Source organism: Equus asinus, chromosome 2 (genome assembly GCF_041296235.1).
Source record: "Equus asinus isolate D_3611 breed Donkey chromosome 2, EquAss-T2T_v2, whole genome shotgun sequence".
NCBI lineage: Eukaryota > Metazoa > Chordata > Mammalia > Perissodactyla > Equidae > Equus > Equus asinus.
Genome location: NC_091791.1, coordinates 53426038 through 53442927, shown reverse-complemented (window position 1 = coordinate 53442927; position 16890 = coordinate 53426038). Strand labels below are relative to the sequence as shown.

At 37.6% G+C, this 16890-nt stretch overlaps 1 protein-coding gene across 2 annotated transcripts in view; it reads right to left on the bottom strand.

Annotated features, from left to right (window-relative positions):
- Positions 1–16890, bottom strand: part of REEP3 (receptor accessory protein 3) — a 96109-nt gene that overhangs the window by 4506 nt on the left and 74713 nt on the right. For both annotated transcript variants that reach the window (XM_070488652.1, XM_044755780.2), the window contains one exon: positions 9178–9325. In XM_070488652.1, the coding sequence (XP_070344753.1) occupies positions 9178–9325 (148 nt within the window). The remainder of the gene's footprint in view (positions 1–9177; positions 9326–16890) is intronic.

The following is a 16890-nucleotide window of genomic DNA, read 5'->3' as shown; positions in this document are numbered from 1 at the left end:
ATCTGGGCCCCTGGCACTATTCTAGATGAAGTTCTTAACTCATTTATTCCAGGAAGTTTTCTCTGACCCTTCCTATTTTTACTATGTATTTTTCAGAATAACTAAAAATAATTTATTTTTGAGTAGGTAACACATTTTATCTTGTTCAAAAATCAAAGACTATAAATAGTGAAAAGTCTCTTTCTGTCCTTTCTCCTTTTCATGAATTCTAAACAACCTGAGAACTTGTGTTTTAGTCTTTCATTTGTACTTTTGACTTTAATTAAGAATAAGCACCCCCCCCCCGCCCCGCCCCCCGCAATGTGTCAAATCTTTTGTCACGATTAGGAATGATAGGGTGAACTTAAGGAGTCATATAAGACCCAAAGGGGCTACAACTTTGGGCATGATAAGTTCACTGGGGGCAGGTGATGGAGATGTTAAACCAACACTGTTGCAGCTGCTGAAATAAAACCCAGCCAGAAAGGCTACAGTAATTAGAAATATCACAAGCTATGATGACAGATGTTAGTCAAAGAAAATAGCCAGCATCAGGAGGTCAGTTAGAGGTTGTGTGGGTGTGCTAACAGGCTGCTTTGTGTAGCTACAAAGACTTAACATTGGTCAATACAGTAGTCCCCCCCATCCTTGGAGGATACAATCCAAGGTCCCCAGTGGATACCTGAAATGGTGGATAGTACCAAACCCTATATATAATGTTTTTTCCTATGCATACAGACCTGTGATAAAGTTTAACTTATAAATTAGGCATAGTAAGAGATTAATAACAACTAATAATAAAGTAGAACAATTATGACAATATACTGTAATAAAAGTTACGTGAATGTGGTCTTTCTCAAAATATCTTATCGTACTGTACTCATCTTTCTTATTGTGAGGATGTGAGATGATAAAATGCCTACGTGATGAGATGAAGAGACATAGGCATTGTGACATAGCTAGGCTACTACTGACCCTCTGATGATACGTCAGAAGGAGGATCATCTGCTTCCGGTAACCGCAATTGTGGATAAGGGGGGACTACTGTATTACAACATTCAGGCAGTCAGCTGGTTATTGTTAGGAAGTCTGAGAGCACCTAAGGCTGTGATTCAGGGATAAGAACGATCTCACTCCTGAAGAAGTGCTTCTCAAACTTATTAGAGTTTATTAGCACAAACTTATTAGCACATATTATAGTTATATGGAGAACTTATTACTACACAGATTGCTGGGCCTGGGGCAAAGCTGAGAATCTACATTTCTAACAAGTTCCCTGGTGATGCTTATGGTACTGGTCCAGGCCCACACTTTGAGAACCACTACTTGGATGGAGCAAGAGAAGTCTAAGGCAACCAGAGCACTAGGTAGGTTATAAGGACAAGGGTGAGGTTACAAGGTTCAAATTCTCCTTTAATAAAGTAAGGAGCATTAGAAACCTAAATCTTTAGGTGAGAAAAAAGTATCAGGTTTTCCAGGCTTAAGAGGGGCAAGGAAAGGACTCCTTGTATATTAAGCAAGTACAGTTTTATGCTGCCAGACTTCTAGGATAGAAATTAGGAAGGATTTGGAAGTAGAATCAGTCATTATTTAGGCTGAGATCCTTTGTTTTCCTGCAGCAGGCCAAGGAAGTGTGTTCTAGGTATAATAGACAGCATGTGCAAAGGCACTACGGCAGCGGGGAGCATGACTGCCTGGAAGAACTGTGAGGAGGCCAGTGTGGCCAGGGGAGGGGATGGGAAAATGCTCCTGATGCAATATTAAGTGGAAAAAAAAATGTACATATAAAACAAACAAAGGAAAAACATAAAAATGAAACCATTATATCTCTTGGAAGTGGGCTTTTAGGTGATTTTAAATTTCTTAATTTTTCCTTTTTTTTAAATTGCCAAATTTTTATTTAAAAAAATTATAGTACTTCTATAACTGGGGAAAATAAACCAGAAAAAATTATTTTTAGATTGTCATTGCTAGATTTGTCTCCATTGCTGTTGCTTATACAATATTCCTAATTCCAACATAATAAAAACTAAGGTAAAACACAGAATGTGGAATCAAGGAAAGAGTCAGAAAGGAAGTGACTGATCAAAAAGTTCTCTAAGGCCACAGGTGAAACATAAGACTACACTTCAACAAACATAGCCCTTGCTATTTTAACTGCATCTTATTTAATATGACTAGGAATTGGAAATTCATTCAAAAGATGATTATATATACATCTTATTCCGTCTTTGTTCCCTAATTTCAGCTGAAAAAAAATCTCACTAGCTTTCTAATTATGGTTTCAGGAAAAGTGGTAGATTGATTCATTATTCCACAAGTATTTTTTAAAATTCTACTATGTGTGAGGCAGTGTGCTAAATCATGGGGATACAATGATGACAAAGCTATCTTTTTCCATCCTAAGAAACCTATAGTCTCATAGGGGAAGCAGACTCTAATGGGCATTACAATACTGTAATAAATGCTATGAATAGAAGATAAGGGGGGGCTGTCCCCATGGCTGAGCGGTTAAGTTTGCGCGCTCCACTTCAGCGGCCCAGGGTCTTGCCAGTTTGGATCCTGGGCTGGGACCTAGCACTGCTCATCAAGCCATGCTGAGGCAGTGTCCCACAGAGCAGAACCAGAAGGACCCACAGCTAGAATATACAATGATGTACTGGAGGGGTGGGGGGGAAGGAGGAAGGGAAGGAGAAGAAGAAAAAGATGGGTAACAGATGTTAGCTCTGGGGCCAATCCTTAAAAAAAAAAAGAAGATAAGGACAAGGTGCTATGGGAGCAGAGAGTAAGAAAATTAACTCAGCCTGGTGGCAGGGGGCAGTGGGTTTGAGAGAAGACTTCTTGTAGGAGGTGGCAGCTAAGCTGAATTCTGAAAGGCTCATGATTCTATATTCCTAGCACATGATGGACCAAGGCTGAGGAGCCAATATACTGCATGCTATTGAGTTTGGACTTCATCAGAGTGCAATGGGGGGGTGGGGGGGAGCAGGGCACTGAAGCATTTTAAGCAGAAGTGTGACATGATTAGATTTGGGTTCTTTAAAAGATTCTTCTTGCACTTTGGACAAGAAGTAGAAGAGACTAGAAGCAGGGAGGTTATTGCAGTATGGCAGGTCAGAAACGATGGAGTCCAAGGAGTGAGGACAAAGTAGCCAAATTTGGGATCTATTAGGAGGTGAAACTGACAAGTTTAACTTAACTTACTGAACCAAACCCTGCATCAAAAAGAAACGAGTTAAGTCAAATATCTTCACTAAAATATGCATTTTCTATTCCACTTAAAATCTGGAAATGACTACGTATGAAAATTCTGCTGTAAGTGGTGGAAATAATGTTGGTCAAAGTTGTCCAAGGATTCAGAAGAGAGGGAGACCTGAGATTATGAGAAGCCTAAATCTGGATGCCATATCAGAGGAGGAATTCAGCAAGGCAGAGGAGTGGTTTATGGGTCTGCCAAGCCTGGGCAAGGTGAAGCTGACGGGGTAAAGCTGGGACCAGACAAAGGCGATGCTAAGGCCGGCTGCTTCACATCATCAATCTAGACTGGACAGAGCCTGTGGAACAGTGTGTTCCATGCCCCTTTGTGAGGAGCAGTGACTGGGGATCCAAGAACGAGGAGCCTCTGTTGCTGTGGACCTGGGGCCGAAGGTTGCAGCTGCTTGGCCAGATTCAGCCTAGAGCTCTGTTACCATTTTAGGAAATTAGCAACCGCTTTTGCAAACTGACCTGGTTTTATTCACAGCCTGTACATCTTAGAGTTGGTATATTTTGTTTTCCCTCTTTATAATAATAGCCGATATTGATCTAGTACTTAGCATTTACCAGGCACTGTTCTAAGCAGTTTCCATGTATTACTGTAAGTGTAGAATCATAGAAAGTTCGATTTGGAAGACAACTCAGGTACTGTGGTAGAAGGATCCCTGGACCTATATCAGGAGAAATGAGTATTTTGCCACTTATTAGCTGAGACCTTCAATGAGTCTTGCTTCTCCCTGGGCCTGTTTTTTAAATTAAAAAAATTTTTTTTTGAGGAAGATTAGCCCTGAGCTAACATCTGCTGCTAATCCTCCTCTTTTTGCTGAGGAAGACTGGCCCTGAGCTAACATCTGTGCCCATTTTCCCTTACTTTATATGTGGGACGCCTACCACAGCATGGCTTGCCAAGTGGTGCCATGTCCACACCCGGGATCCGAACTGGCAAACCCCAGGCCACCGAAGTGGAATGTGCACACTTAACCACTGAGCCACTGGGCCGGCCCATGGGCCCCAGTTTTCTTATCTGGTAAGGCGGTGAGACAGATGAGAGATGAATGAGTTTCTGTATGAATGCCAACTCTGAGCTAGCTGAGCTGTCTGGGCACTATGTTGAGTGGGATTCTGAGGCAGCATGGGAAAGTGCCACAACCTCAGGCACAGGAGCAGGGAGTAGGCATGCCACCTATTTGCTGTCTTTTTTTTTTTTTCCTGAACAAGTAAGCTAACATCTGTTGCCAATCTTCCTCTATTTTATATGTGGGTTGCTGCCACAGCATGGCCACCACCGAGTGGTGTAGGTCTGCGACAGGAAACTGAACCCGGGCTGCCGAAGTGGAGTGTGCTGAACTTAACCACTAGCCTATGGGGCCGGCCCCTATTTGCTGTCTCTGACTAAAGCATCTCTAAGGTTCCTTCCTGCTCAAATTTTTTGAATTCATAGTTCCAGCCCAACTGTCTCACTAAGTGTAGTCTCTTTATAAACTAAAAAGAGAATAAGACTTAGGTTAGGAACTTTGGACAGCTCATTTCTGTCGTTGAGGATGTAGTCTTTGACAAATAATCTCCTTAAGTCTCAGTTTATTCATCTACAAAATAAGGATAAAAATATTTAACCTGCACAGTCATCTTAAGGATTAAACAAATATGTAAAGCATCTAAAACAAAACAATCTCTTTATGTGCTGGTACTGAAACTGAATGTTGAACCACTTTTAACTAACATGGGAGCAGCAGGTTCTTGGCAGAAAAAATACTTCCACTTGACCAAAAACGTGGTGTTCTTTCAAAGGAAGTGAACATCATGTTCAAGGTATCTGTTTTCCTCCAAAAAGCACTTTGAGGGATCTGTTTTTCCCATAGTGACAACAGGCAGATTTGAATAACTTCACCAAAGCAAGACTTCTCTTGACCAGCTAACTTCAAACCACTCAGAGCAGGCCATGATGAGTTTTCAAAAGGGACCCACTTTTCTAGATATGTGAGTTTGCTTGTGCAAACCATCAGAGCTTCTGCAGTGAATGTACTGATCACATAAACTGGGAAACAGACTTTGCAATGTGAATGTAATGCCCACACTGAAAAACGTATCAATTTGCTTTTTTTTTCTTGAGCAACTTTGGAAGTAAATGAAATGGAAAAAATTCATGACAGAAAAAAATGAGTACCTTTATTATTTTTCAAAAGGAAGAGTACTGTTGTTTTATTTCCTACTTTGAGTAACAGGTTGATTAAAAAAAAAATCACTAAAATCCCACTCCTCAGAGCTAAATACTGTTAACAATTTCGTAATACCCTTCCAGACTCTCTTCTATGTATATACATATTTGAAAAATAATTTTACATATTTTAATCCATTTCATTTGTCTATTGTGTCTCTACAGTATAGGATTATAAAACATACTATTTCATTGTTATTGTTTATTCCCCCACAATCTGGATATGTTTTCATGCCAGTAAGTATAGACTGACATTATTTAGTATTTTTCCTGGCTAATAAACTACCTTTCTGCTTAACCATTTCTCTTAGGCATTTGGTTTATTTCAATGTTTTATTACTACAAACATCAATGAGATGAGCACTCTTGTACGTACATCTTCGAACATTTGTTTGATTATTTCCTTATGACATATTCCCAGAAGTTTCTTGTTGATTTAAAGGGAATAAATTTTGATAATGATTGCCAGATTGTCACCCAAAAGATTACTCCACTTTAAACTCTCATAACAAGTGTAGGCTAGTGTTGGTTTTAAAACATGTCCATAAACTCTGACACTTGTCTCCTCTTCTCTTAAATCTCCAGGGCCTTTGTAGGTACCTGCCTCAACAAACAGCCTCAAGGCGGAAGTGATGCTGCGTAACTTCTGCCTTTTCTCTTGGGACACTGGCTCTGGGTGCCTTCAGCTGCTAGGTAAGAAGTCCAATGACCCTCAGAGTCCCTCAGAGACCATGTAGGGAGACACAGAGAGAAAGAGATGCCGGAGAAGCCCCAGCTGTTTCAGCCAGCAGCTGTTTGACTCTTCCCAGCTCAGACACCAGACATCTGAGTGAAGAAGCCTTGGGGAGTATGACTGCAGCCCCAGCTACTGTCTGATGATAGCTGCATAACACCCTGAGCAAGGACTGCCTTGCTGAGCCCTGTCATCCCCATATTTGGGAGCAAAACAAATGACTGGTTTTTCTAAGCCACTGTTTGGGGGTGGTTTGTTAGGCAGCAATAGATAATTAGAAGAGTTACCAACACAGAGCATTGTTAATTAAAAATTTTCTTTTGCCCATCTGGTGAGCAAAATTTACTGTTAGTACTATTTCTTTGACTGTCTGTGAGGCTGAATACCTTTTTCACGTATTTCTTGTTCAGCTATATTGACAATAGTTGACTTGAAAGAGTTCTTGAATAGTTAAAATCTGAACCTTTTGCCTGTAACATATAATGAGAATATTTCTTACAGTTGTAGTTTGTCTTTTGTCTCCCATGGTGTGGGTTTTTTCTCTCTATATGGTGGTTTTATGTTTTTATTTATATAGAAAAATCTCTGACACTTTTCCTTTATGTTTTCTGGTTTGGATGATCTATCTTGAGAGTATAAAAATATACATAGGAATTTCCTACTATATGGTTTAATTTCTTATATTTGTCTTAGTCTTTTAAGGATTTATGTTGATCAAAGGTTTGAGGTTGAGGGACAACTTCATTTCTTCCTCACCTTCCAAGTCTAGCATTTATCCTAACACCATCTATTGATCTGCCTTTCCCCTGCCAAATTGAAAGCCATCATTCTCATCTGGCAAATTTCCATGTATATCTGGATTTGTGTCTATCTAGACTATCTATTATTATCATTGCTTCAACTATTTCTGTCCTAGAGCCATACTACTTTCTTAAAAATATTGCCAAGAGAGAAACTTGGTTAAATTTTTTCCCTCAGGGCAGAAAATCTCAGAATATATACTATTCTGTAGAAAGTGTGGAATCTGGGCAAAGTAATGCGTATAAAAGTTTTAATTCCATAACTGAACAAGTACCTTTCTCGTACTGCTAGGACTTACTTTGTATTTTTATAAATCTTAAGTTAATTTAATTTCATGGTTTGAAATTTAAAAGAACTAAACAGCACCTCACTATCTTAAAATATTTTAGTCACACCATTTTAAATTTAATAGATGAATACAATAAAAACAATGTTATGGGTTTTCATATTTGTAATCCTGTTTTCATTTAAATAATTGGAATATAATTCTTAACCAATTCTAAGGAAAATTTTTGAATAAACTGTGGATAAAGGACTCATTACTGGTCCAAATTAGCAAAATATATATAATCAGAATCACCTAATTTTTAAATGCATATTAAGAAAATGTGGGGCTGGCCCGGTGGTACAGCGGTTAAGTGCACATGTTCTGCTTTGGTGGCTTGAGGTTTGCTGGTTCAGATCCTGGGTGTGGACATCCGCTTGGCAAGCCATGCTGTGGTAGGCGTCCCACATATAAAGTAAAGGAAGATGGGCATGGATGTGAGCTCAGGGCCAGTTTTCCTCAGCAAAAAGAGGAGAATTGGCAGCAGATGTTAGCTCAGGGCTAATCTTCCTCAAAAAAAAAAAAAAACAAAAAAAACAAAAAAAACGAAAATGCATAGGGGCTGGCCCGGTGGCAAATGGTTAAGTTTGCATGTTCCATTTTGGCAGACCCAGGTTTGCCGGTTCGGATCCCAGGTGCGGCCTATGCACCACTTGTCGAGCCATGCTGTGGCAGGCATCCCACATATAAAGTAGAGGAAGATAGATGGGCACAGATGTTAGCTCAGGGCCAGTCTTCCTCAGCAAAAAAGAGGAGGATTGGTGGCAGATGTTAGCTCAGGGCTAATCATCCTCAAAAAAAAAAAAAAAAGGAAAATGCATACATTAGGAACTACTTTTACATTATTAATGTATTAAGGATGATAGTTCAAAGTTCAATGGTTCCTCACTCTTAAGGGCATTACTACCTTAATCCCAACAGCCAATGCTTAATTACTGCCTCAGAAAATAGCCACCAACTTTATAAAGTTATTCATTTTGGGGAGAACTTAAAAGAAAGTTTACTACTTTTTCTTTATATGAAGGGACTATTATTTTTCAAATCACTTTTAATTATAAAGGATGATTTTCAATCTCCCTCAAAAGAAAACTTCTACGTAAAAAAACAAAGATCAAGGAGCCCTGTACCTTACGGACTTAATAGTACACTAACAAGAAATGTCCTGAAGATCTTTGTTCTCAGCTGAGCCTTGAACTACAACCTTATTATATGTCATAAATTGACTAAGGAACTATGTCTTTTTATTTATGTGTATGTTTCTAAGATCACAATAATTTATTAAACTTTTAGAATATATCAACTATGACATGCTCCTAATTTACAGTGGAATATACTACAAGTCACTTCTTGAACTAGAGGGTATAATTTCAACACATTTTCCATTGGAGTAATCCTATTTTCAAACTGAGTCATCTTTTGTCACCTACTTAAAATTTTTCATCTTGTGAGTCAATATCCTTATTTGTTCACAGCACTTACACTAAAGAGTGTTTAACTATAAAAAACTCCTTAGATGTCTCTCCATAGTCTGACTAGCAAGAGTATTGATCAGAGGTCAAAACTAGTGCTGGTGGGAGGGAGGTGGTGGTAACCACACCCACCACTTCTAAAAATTCATGGGCAGCACAAGAGGCTACAGCTACTTTCTTAGCTGGATTATCTCCAGAGTCAACAGAGGGCAAGCACTACACTTATTTAGAGAAAATTTAGAGAAAGAGAACTACAGTTAAATGTGAAGCTCAAAAATATAAGCTTAAGAATAAATTTTGTCTGCTCAAATTCAGAGAGTTACCAGGTGTTATTTTAGTACCCATCTTGACTCCAAATCCCAATGATGAAAGAACGATATATTAAAACAAACAAGCACACCTGCTGATTCACTGGAGGCGAGTTTACTTTTCTTTTTTGTTTCTGGGAGGGTTTGGTAGGGTCTTTGTCCCACAGGTTCATCACCCTGGATGGTCGTTAGATCATGCATACTGAAACTTCGTAAACGTTCAGTTATTGCTCCTTGGCTCTATTTAACAGAGAAGTGATAGATCCAAAAAAAAACCACACTTTAAAATATTTAATACATTCGCATTTAACTTTCCCTTCACATTATATCATGAAGCTTATTCATTTTATCATGAAACTTTCAGAAAAGTTCAAAGAATGGTACAGTGGATAACCATATATCATTTATATTTTGCTGTATTGCTTTATCACATATCTAGTACATATCCATCCATCATTCCACTTCTTAATGCATTTCAGAGTAAAGGGTAAACATCAATACATTCCACCCCCAAACATTTCAGCTTAAAATTTAATTTTGGAATGTAAAAAAAAGTGTATGATGAGCTTACCCTTATGCTATTAGCATTGATAATTTTGCTGTCTTCTAAAAACTAGCACTTTGGGGCTGAAGTTTATGAGCAGAAAGAGTTTTTTAAAGTAAAAGAGATGCTGTTTTAAAGCTAAGCTAAATCAGGAGTGCTAATGACTCTACCTAGAACAAGGTAAAAAGATTTAAGAGCCAAAGAATCTTAGATATGAAATGACATTCAGTTAATGAATTCACTATCTGGCAAGGCATATCTACTACTGTACAATTTGACTTTAAGTCATTTTAAAGCCTTAACAATATGGTAGACACTAGGCACATGTGGATACACAAATTTACATGAACTAAAATTAAATAAACTTAAGAATTCAGTTCCTTAGTTGCACTAGCCACAACAAATGCCCACAGCCACATGTGGCTAGTGACTACTGTTACTGGACAGTGTAGATATAGAACACTTCTATTACTGCAGAAAGGTCAATGATTTCATCATCACACAGCTTTGAAAGGGACATTTCTGAACTTTTCAGACATAACTACATTTCCCCCCAAGTATAAAGCTTTGTAAAGAGAAAAAAATAATTTCTCAACTTAGCCACTCTGAAAATTTGCATGGCATATAGATGACTCATTTCTTATTTATAGCTGGATTAAAAATATTCTTCTAAAGGGTTTTTACACTTCTTCTTCTTCTCACACATGTGAATTTATGATTGCTTCTAATTATAACGTTACTGTAGAAACTCATCCATAATGGTTCATCCCTAAATTTCAAAGCCCAAGGTACTATAAACATTCAAACATCACTGCTAAAATATTTTACACTGAAGAAAAAGGTCTTGATTCATGAGTCCTGATTCAGCTGCTCTGAGTTAGTGGGATCCTATTATGTCAAAACCAAACATCATTTCCACACCCCACTTAAGCTTTGTATTTCTACCATATTTTTTGATGTGAAAAGGAATTACTAAATTAAAGGGTCTACACCCTCAATAAAAATAACTGGATTCTATACATCTTTTAACATTCTTGGCATGGTTTAATTAATTATATTCTCTATCAGTTATCATTTACTTATTAAACAGAGGATGACAGATGACTTCAGAGACATACCAAAAGGAAGTGACCAATGTTCATCTGAAACAGATGCCTTGTTTTCTCAGAACTGTCATTTTCTTTATTCCTACCTTGTTATTTCTGTGCTTTCTCTCAGCAATTCTTGACTTTTTACCTACTGCCGAACAGATGATAAATGGCATACACGTCCATGATACCCTCTACCCAACTCAGGTGTGATTTCCAAGGCTGGGTGTAACTTGTAAACACTCCCACTCAAGAAAGTACATCTCCGAATGTGAGTGAGTCAAAGTGCCATTCAATCAGTCTAGCTTTATATCATCCACAAATTTTAGTATCTTTAATGAGTATAATCAACTAATTACTTAGGGCGTATCTCACAAAAGAACTCACATATTATTGTTAGTTCTATTATTGTACTCTGTATATTTTGGCTCCAGAGCAAGATTTTAAGAAACTAGAGGAGGAGGACAAATCTTAAGCTTCTTCTGTTCTCCCAGTGCACCTGACAGAGTAATGATATTAAGTATGTAATAAGTAAACTAAATACTCTCTTTATACCTCCTCTTTGTCATTAATGTTTTAATGTAAACACTTGAGTTTACATGCAGAGGTTCAGCAGCAAACTACAGGTATGGACGTGGGCATCTATATGGGCAGATTACACCACCCACCAAAGGTTTGCTTCAGGTTTAGATTAAAGGTGAGCTAGGACTAACCCTGAGATGTCTGGTGATCTATTTACAGCCTGGATTTTAACGTAGCTCTTGAGTAACCAACTCTGTAGCCTCAGTATTATCAATCCCCTCAAGGCTTCAAGAAAGGCCAGGTACTGTCGAGAAAAGCAAAAAGGGGCTGTGTACGCTCTCTGAGGACCCATAGATCTTTAACAGCCATTATCACCTTGAAAATTGGATTTTCCACTGCATATTTTCTTATGGGCCCAGAAGAGAACTAATATGGGAATATGGGAGAGAATTATTGCAGTATTATGAACTTCAAAAACATTATATAAGTTATAAACATCTAATGTGACCACTTTGAAGGAGAGGTGTAATTATAAAATAATCACATCTAAAGGCAGACCTATTCCCTCCAATTTTTATATCTTCAGCACAAAAAGTCCATTAATAAGGGAATTATGTTTGCAATAAAATGTTGAGTGGAAATACCTCCCCTCTACCTTGGAATTCTCAATCATATGCATAATATGGTTGCAAGTATGAAGTATAGTTATAAGGTGACAGAGAAAAATATGCAAAAATGAAAACAGTTTTTAGAAACATTTTTAGAAAAATATTTAGGCAGATGGGATGGGTGATTTTTTTTCCCCAACAATTTCTTTAATATTAAAAAATTAGTCACAGATGGTATGGTGGAGTTTTAATTGTAATGAGGTGCTCTATAAGAATTTCTGATCTATTTCCCACTCATTTTCCCTGTATCTATTTCCTCGCTCCAATCATTAAAAGAAAAACTATTTCTCTGTTTTGAGGACATAAACAGGGCACAACAGTCACTTGTCAATAACAATGCTAAAAGGTATTGAGGTTCTGTTTAAATTTATAATGCTTTATTTATTTTCTTCTATTTGGTTTATACAATATTAAGCCAAAAGTACAAGAAAAATGAAGAAAGGTTCTAGTCCGAGGAGGAAAATTTGTGTAGACACAGCAGTCTTAGTCAACAAGGAAGAAGGAAGTTATCATCCACAAAAGAATTCTAAATCCCAGCATTTTAGATCCTATTCTCTGAAGGATTGTATGTACACTATTTATGTTAAAATTGATCCTAAAAATGGAAGAGAAAGTAACAGAAAGATTATGATGAGAATGCAAAAGTTAAAGTAATTAAGAAGTATATTGTAGGCTGTTTTACATCAAAACTGATCATCAATAGCAGAAGTGTTCCTAAACCCTTCAGGTGGCTCAAGTTCTTAGGATTTAAATTTGGATGGGCCCAGAACACCCATTTAAGAAAGTGAGAAGACCATAGGGGCTGACTGGGTTAGAGGCTGGATCCAGATCTAACACATTTAAACTCTGGGAAGGATTCTTCAGGTGAGAAGCAGCTCTCTGAGCTGGTCTCACACAGAGCTTATTACATTCAAGGGCTCTAGGGCATCCGAATGTCTACTTCAGTATCCAGGTACGTGGTTGACTTCTATAAAAGGGACCCTGCATGTATGACTAATTCTGACTTCTTAGACCCAAACAATTCTGCCTTTGTTTAAATATTTCATTTCCTGGTTAAACATTACATTAATATAAGTATATTTTGTATTAAATAAGGGGAATTGACTATGCTTATCAGCACCTTCGTATGAAACCTTCAACCTATTCTCTTCACATTTTTTACTAAGAATTTAAAAACATAATCAGTAATGCCTTACAATCTTACAAGCATACAATCTTTTACAGAATAATTCTTGCTATACTGTTCAATAATGAATAGCTATTAAGTTCTATTTCTTGTTGATCTTTGACATATTACATTATAATTGCAGATAAGGTTCGTTCCCAGCTTTTAGGGAAATCTCTTTTCCCTACGCACATTCAACAATTAATCTGATCAAGCCTAGAACGAAATTGACTGTATTTGCATTAAGTGAATAATATATTTTAGTGGTTTTAAGATTAAAGGAAAATATATTTATCGAGGAACATTCGTAACAGAGAAAAATATAAAAAAGAAAATAAAATTACTTGTAACCCATCACCAAAACTACCTATACATATTTATGTATATCCGTTTAGCTTTTTCTGACTCATCATACTTTTAAAGCAGGGTTTCTCAGCCTCAGCATTATTGCTGTTTTGGGCTGGATAACTTTCTATCATGAACTGCAGGATATTAAGCAGCATCTCTGGCCTCTACCCCCTAGATACAAGTAGCAGCATCCCCCTCCCTCAGTTGTGACACCTAAAATGTCTTCAGACATTGCCAAATGTCCCTCTGGGGGGCAAAATCCCCCCTATTTGAGAACCACTGTTTTAGAGACACAAGAGGTTTTAGAAGTCAGTTTCCACCTCTTTGTTTTATACGTATGAAAATTAATAGTCAGAGAAATCAGTGCAAATGAAGTGCCCAAAATCTTATGGCGAGTTAGTGGCAGAATCAGGTCTAAAAAATGCAGGTAACTAGACTGCTAGAGAATTCAATGTTCATTACAACATTCTGTTTCCCTAGATTTTTGTAGGGAAAATAGTATGACCTTTCTTTTCCACTGTCTGGACAAATGCTCTCTTTTTTAATGGATGACACTAAACAGTTCAGTATCTTCAAATCCTTTTACAAACAGAAACCCATTCTATCAGACAGGAAGATGTCAAGATTTTTGTTCTAATCATCATCATTTAAAGTCAATTAGACTTCAGCAATTTTACCTGTAAGGCTCTAATTTCTGTGATAATTGATTTTTTATAATATCTGCCAATTCACCAAGAAAAGGCTGCCAGAGAAAATTCAAAGAGATGGTTAATATGACTAAGAGTACTTTCCTCATCTGTCCTTCTTCTGGCAGTAGTGTTGCTCACCTGTACAAAAGCCACCTGCATTTCTCATGTGAAAAGCTATGGAATGTTGAACATCCTCAGCAAAATCCTTGAAGGTCCTTCATATGTTTATGCTTTGCTCAGCCAAAATAAACTTGTACACTGACCTTGTGAACAGATGTCTGGTAATGAGGTCATAGAACTGAGTAACATTTTCAGAAAATTGCTTTACGGTGTAATAAATGTTCTGATTAGATTCCTATTTTCATCTTTTACATGCTCAGGTGATTCAACCTGGGAAACCCAGTCAGGGGTATTACTGCTCTTTAAAGGTCACATCAAGATTCCAATCATTTTTAGCCTGAAAGATATTTTTAACAAACTGTATGTTGTAAAAATCTTAAATTAATTCTCCAGCCTTACTGTTGGCTTTCTTGCAGTTTCTCCTTAAATGTGACCTATTTCCTATTTCAGTTTCAATTTACTCTTCAGTATGAACTGTCTGGTCCAGTGATTCTCCCATCGCAGTGCCTTTCTTTGACATCTCCAGAGATGAAACTAATTTCACCTACTTGAAAATAGGCACAGTACAACTTGAGGCAAACAGTGTTAATATTATACTATGTTCAGCAAATTTAATGACTATTTCTAATGAATGAAATCCAGGATGGTTGAAGCCAACATTCCTGTGTTCATGCTGAGAACGGCGAGGGCACCTCATATACAGTGAACTTGATAACAAAAGGATCACCGCATCACAAACAAGAAGAGAAAGTTCCAAAATGAATTCAAATTACGGGATATGTTTGTTTGTTTTGCAGTGGTAACTTAGATGATTTTTATGCTCTGTTTCCTGCCTTTGAAGTGGGGAGGTGGTTTAAGGATGTTAAATATATAAATAAAAACAAACAATGAACCACAAAGAATAAAGTCAGAGAAATGTAGGTATAGAAGTGCTTTCATGGCCTTTCTACAGAAAAGGTTTTGTGTGAGTTTATGATTATTTTAATAACGGAGGGCAAAGGTGAGGCTCTTAGAAACCAAAGATGAGATCGAGTTTTCAGTTAGTGAATACAGACATTCAGCTACAGTAGCCCGTGAGGGTAGAGACCATACCTATCTTGTTCCTTGCTGCATCCTCCACATCTACCATATAGTAGGAATTAAACAAACAGATGTTGAATAAATATGCAGGATGCTAAATACTGATGGCAGCAAAGTATAAAATAATAATAAATGAAGAGGGAATTTGGATAAGATAATATAGTGGGGATTTCAGATTCCCCACACAGAGGGTTTGGAAGCAGTAAACATAAGTCAAAATGAAATAAATATCCCACAAAATAGTCACAATACATAGGAAGGAGTCTCACAGAGTAGCAGGATTATAAACTGTATTTAAGTGTTAAAGTGAGGAGGAAAAATGGGATTTGTATGCTTCTAAGTTTCCTAAAGCAATATTCTAAAATGTCTATATTTTCTAAACAATTTTCAAGTTGAAATTTAATTTTCAGTTTTTTGCCACAGAATCATCTTGAATGATGCTTTTAAATACGGAAAATTCGGACAGCATCTTCTTTGGGGTGCAAATACATACATGTACTTTACTTGTAAAGTCAAATAATGCTACATTTTATAACAAAAGAAAGCAACAAGCTTTCTTGTTTTTTTGCTTGGTCCCCTCTCCCCTCCATCCCCCTGTAGGCACCACTTTAAACCTCCCACTTCCCTATCCAGCGGATGAGGATTTCAGTTCTCTTCCATGTCCTCTTCTCCTTCCCCCTTCTTCCCAATAGAGCAACATCACAGTAGTTCAATCCACAGTCTGTGTTCTCATGACTATGATGTAGATACTCTCCACTGCTGGCCAAGTCATGCTCCATTATCATATTTCCTTTCTTATATAACTTTTGTTTTCTTCCAGAGTTAACAATTATTATTTTGTTTTTTTTTTTACAAATATATCCACACAAAGAACAATTCTTTTTTTTTTTTTTTTTTAAAGATTGGCACCTGAGCTAATATCTGTTGCCAATCTTCTTCTTTTTTTCTCCTGAAAGCCCCTCAGTACATACTTGTATATCCATCCTAATTATAGATTCTTCTAGCTCCTCTATTTGGGACACTGCCTTATCATGGCTTGGTGAGTGTTGCTAGGTCTGCACCCAGGATCTGAACCGGTGAACCCTGGGTCCCTGAAGTGGAGCGTGCAAACTTAACCACTGGGCAGTGGGGCTGGCACCTCCCTTTTTTCTTATTCATTTGCTTAGTCATCCTGTGCTCTCCCTTTTCACACTGGCTCAAGTACATTTTTCATTGGTGCTCAGGGCAAATGTGCAGTTCCATCATAGTGCCTGCTGTCTACAGTCAATGTTTCTTCTGATTGGTCACAGCATGGGCAGATTGGTTTAAGTATCATCTCTGCATGGTATTAAACCTATTAGATATTCTCATCTCCATACTTTTCCCGGAGACACCTGTCCTGGCAACCTTCACTCATCACATCCAATTTTGGCCAATTGTACTCTGAACTTGCTGTCAGAGCTCACTCTGGGAATTCCTGTCACCTCCCTTCTGTGTTGGATACTCTGTTTCCTGGATCTCCTGGGTTTCCTTTATCATGGATTATTCCCTAAGTATGGCAGAGTATATCTACTCTGACAAAAAATGCACAGGAAGTAAATT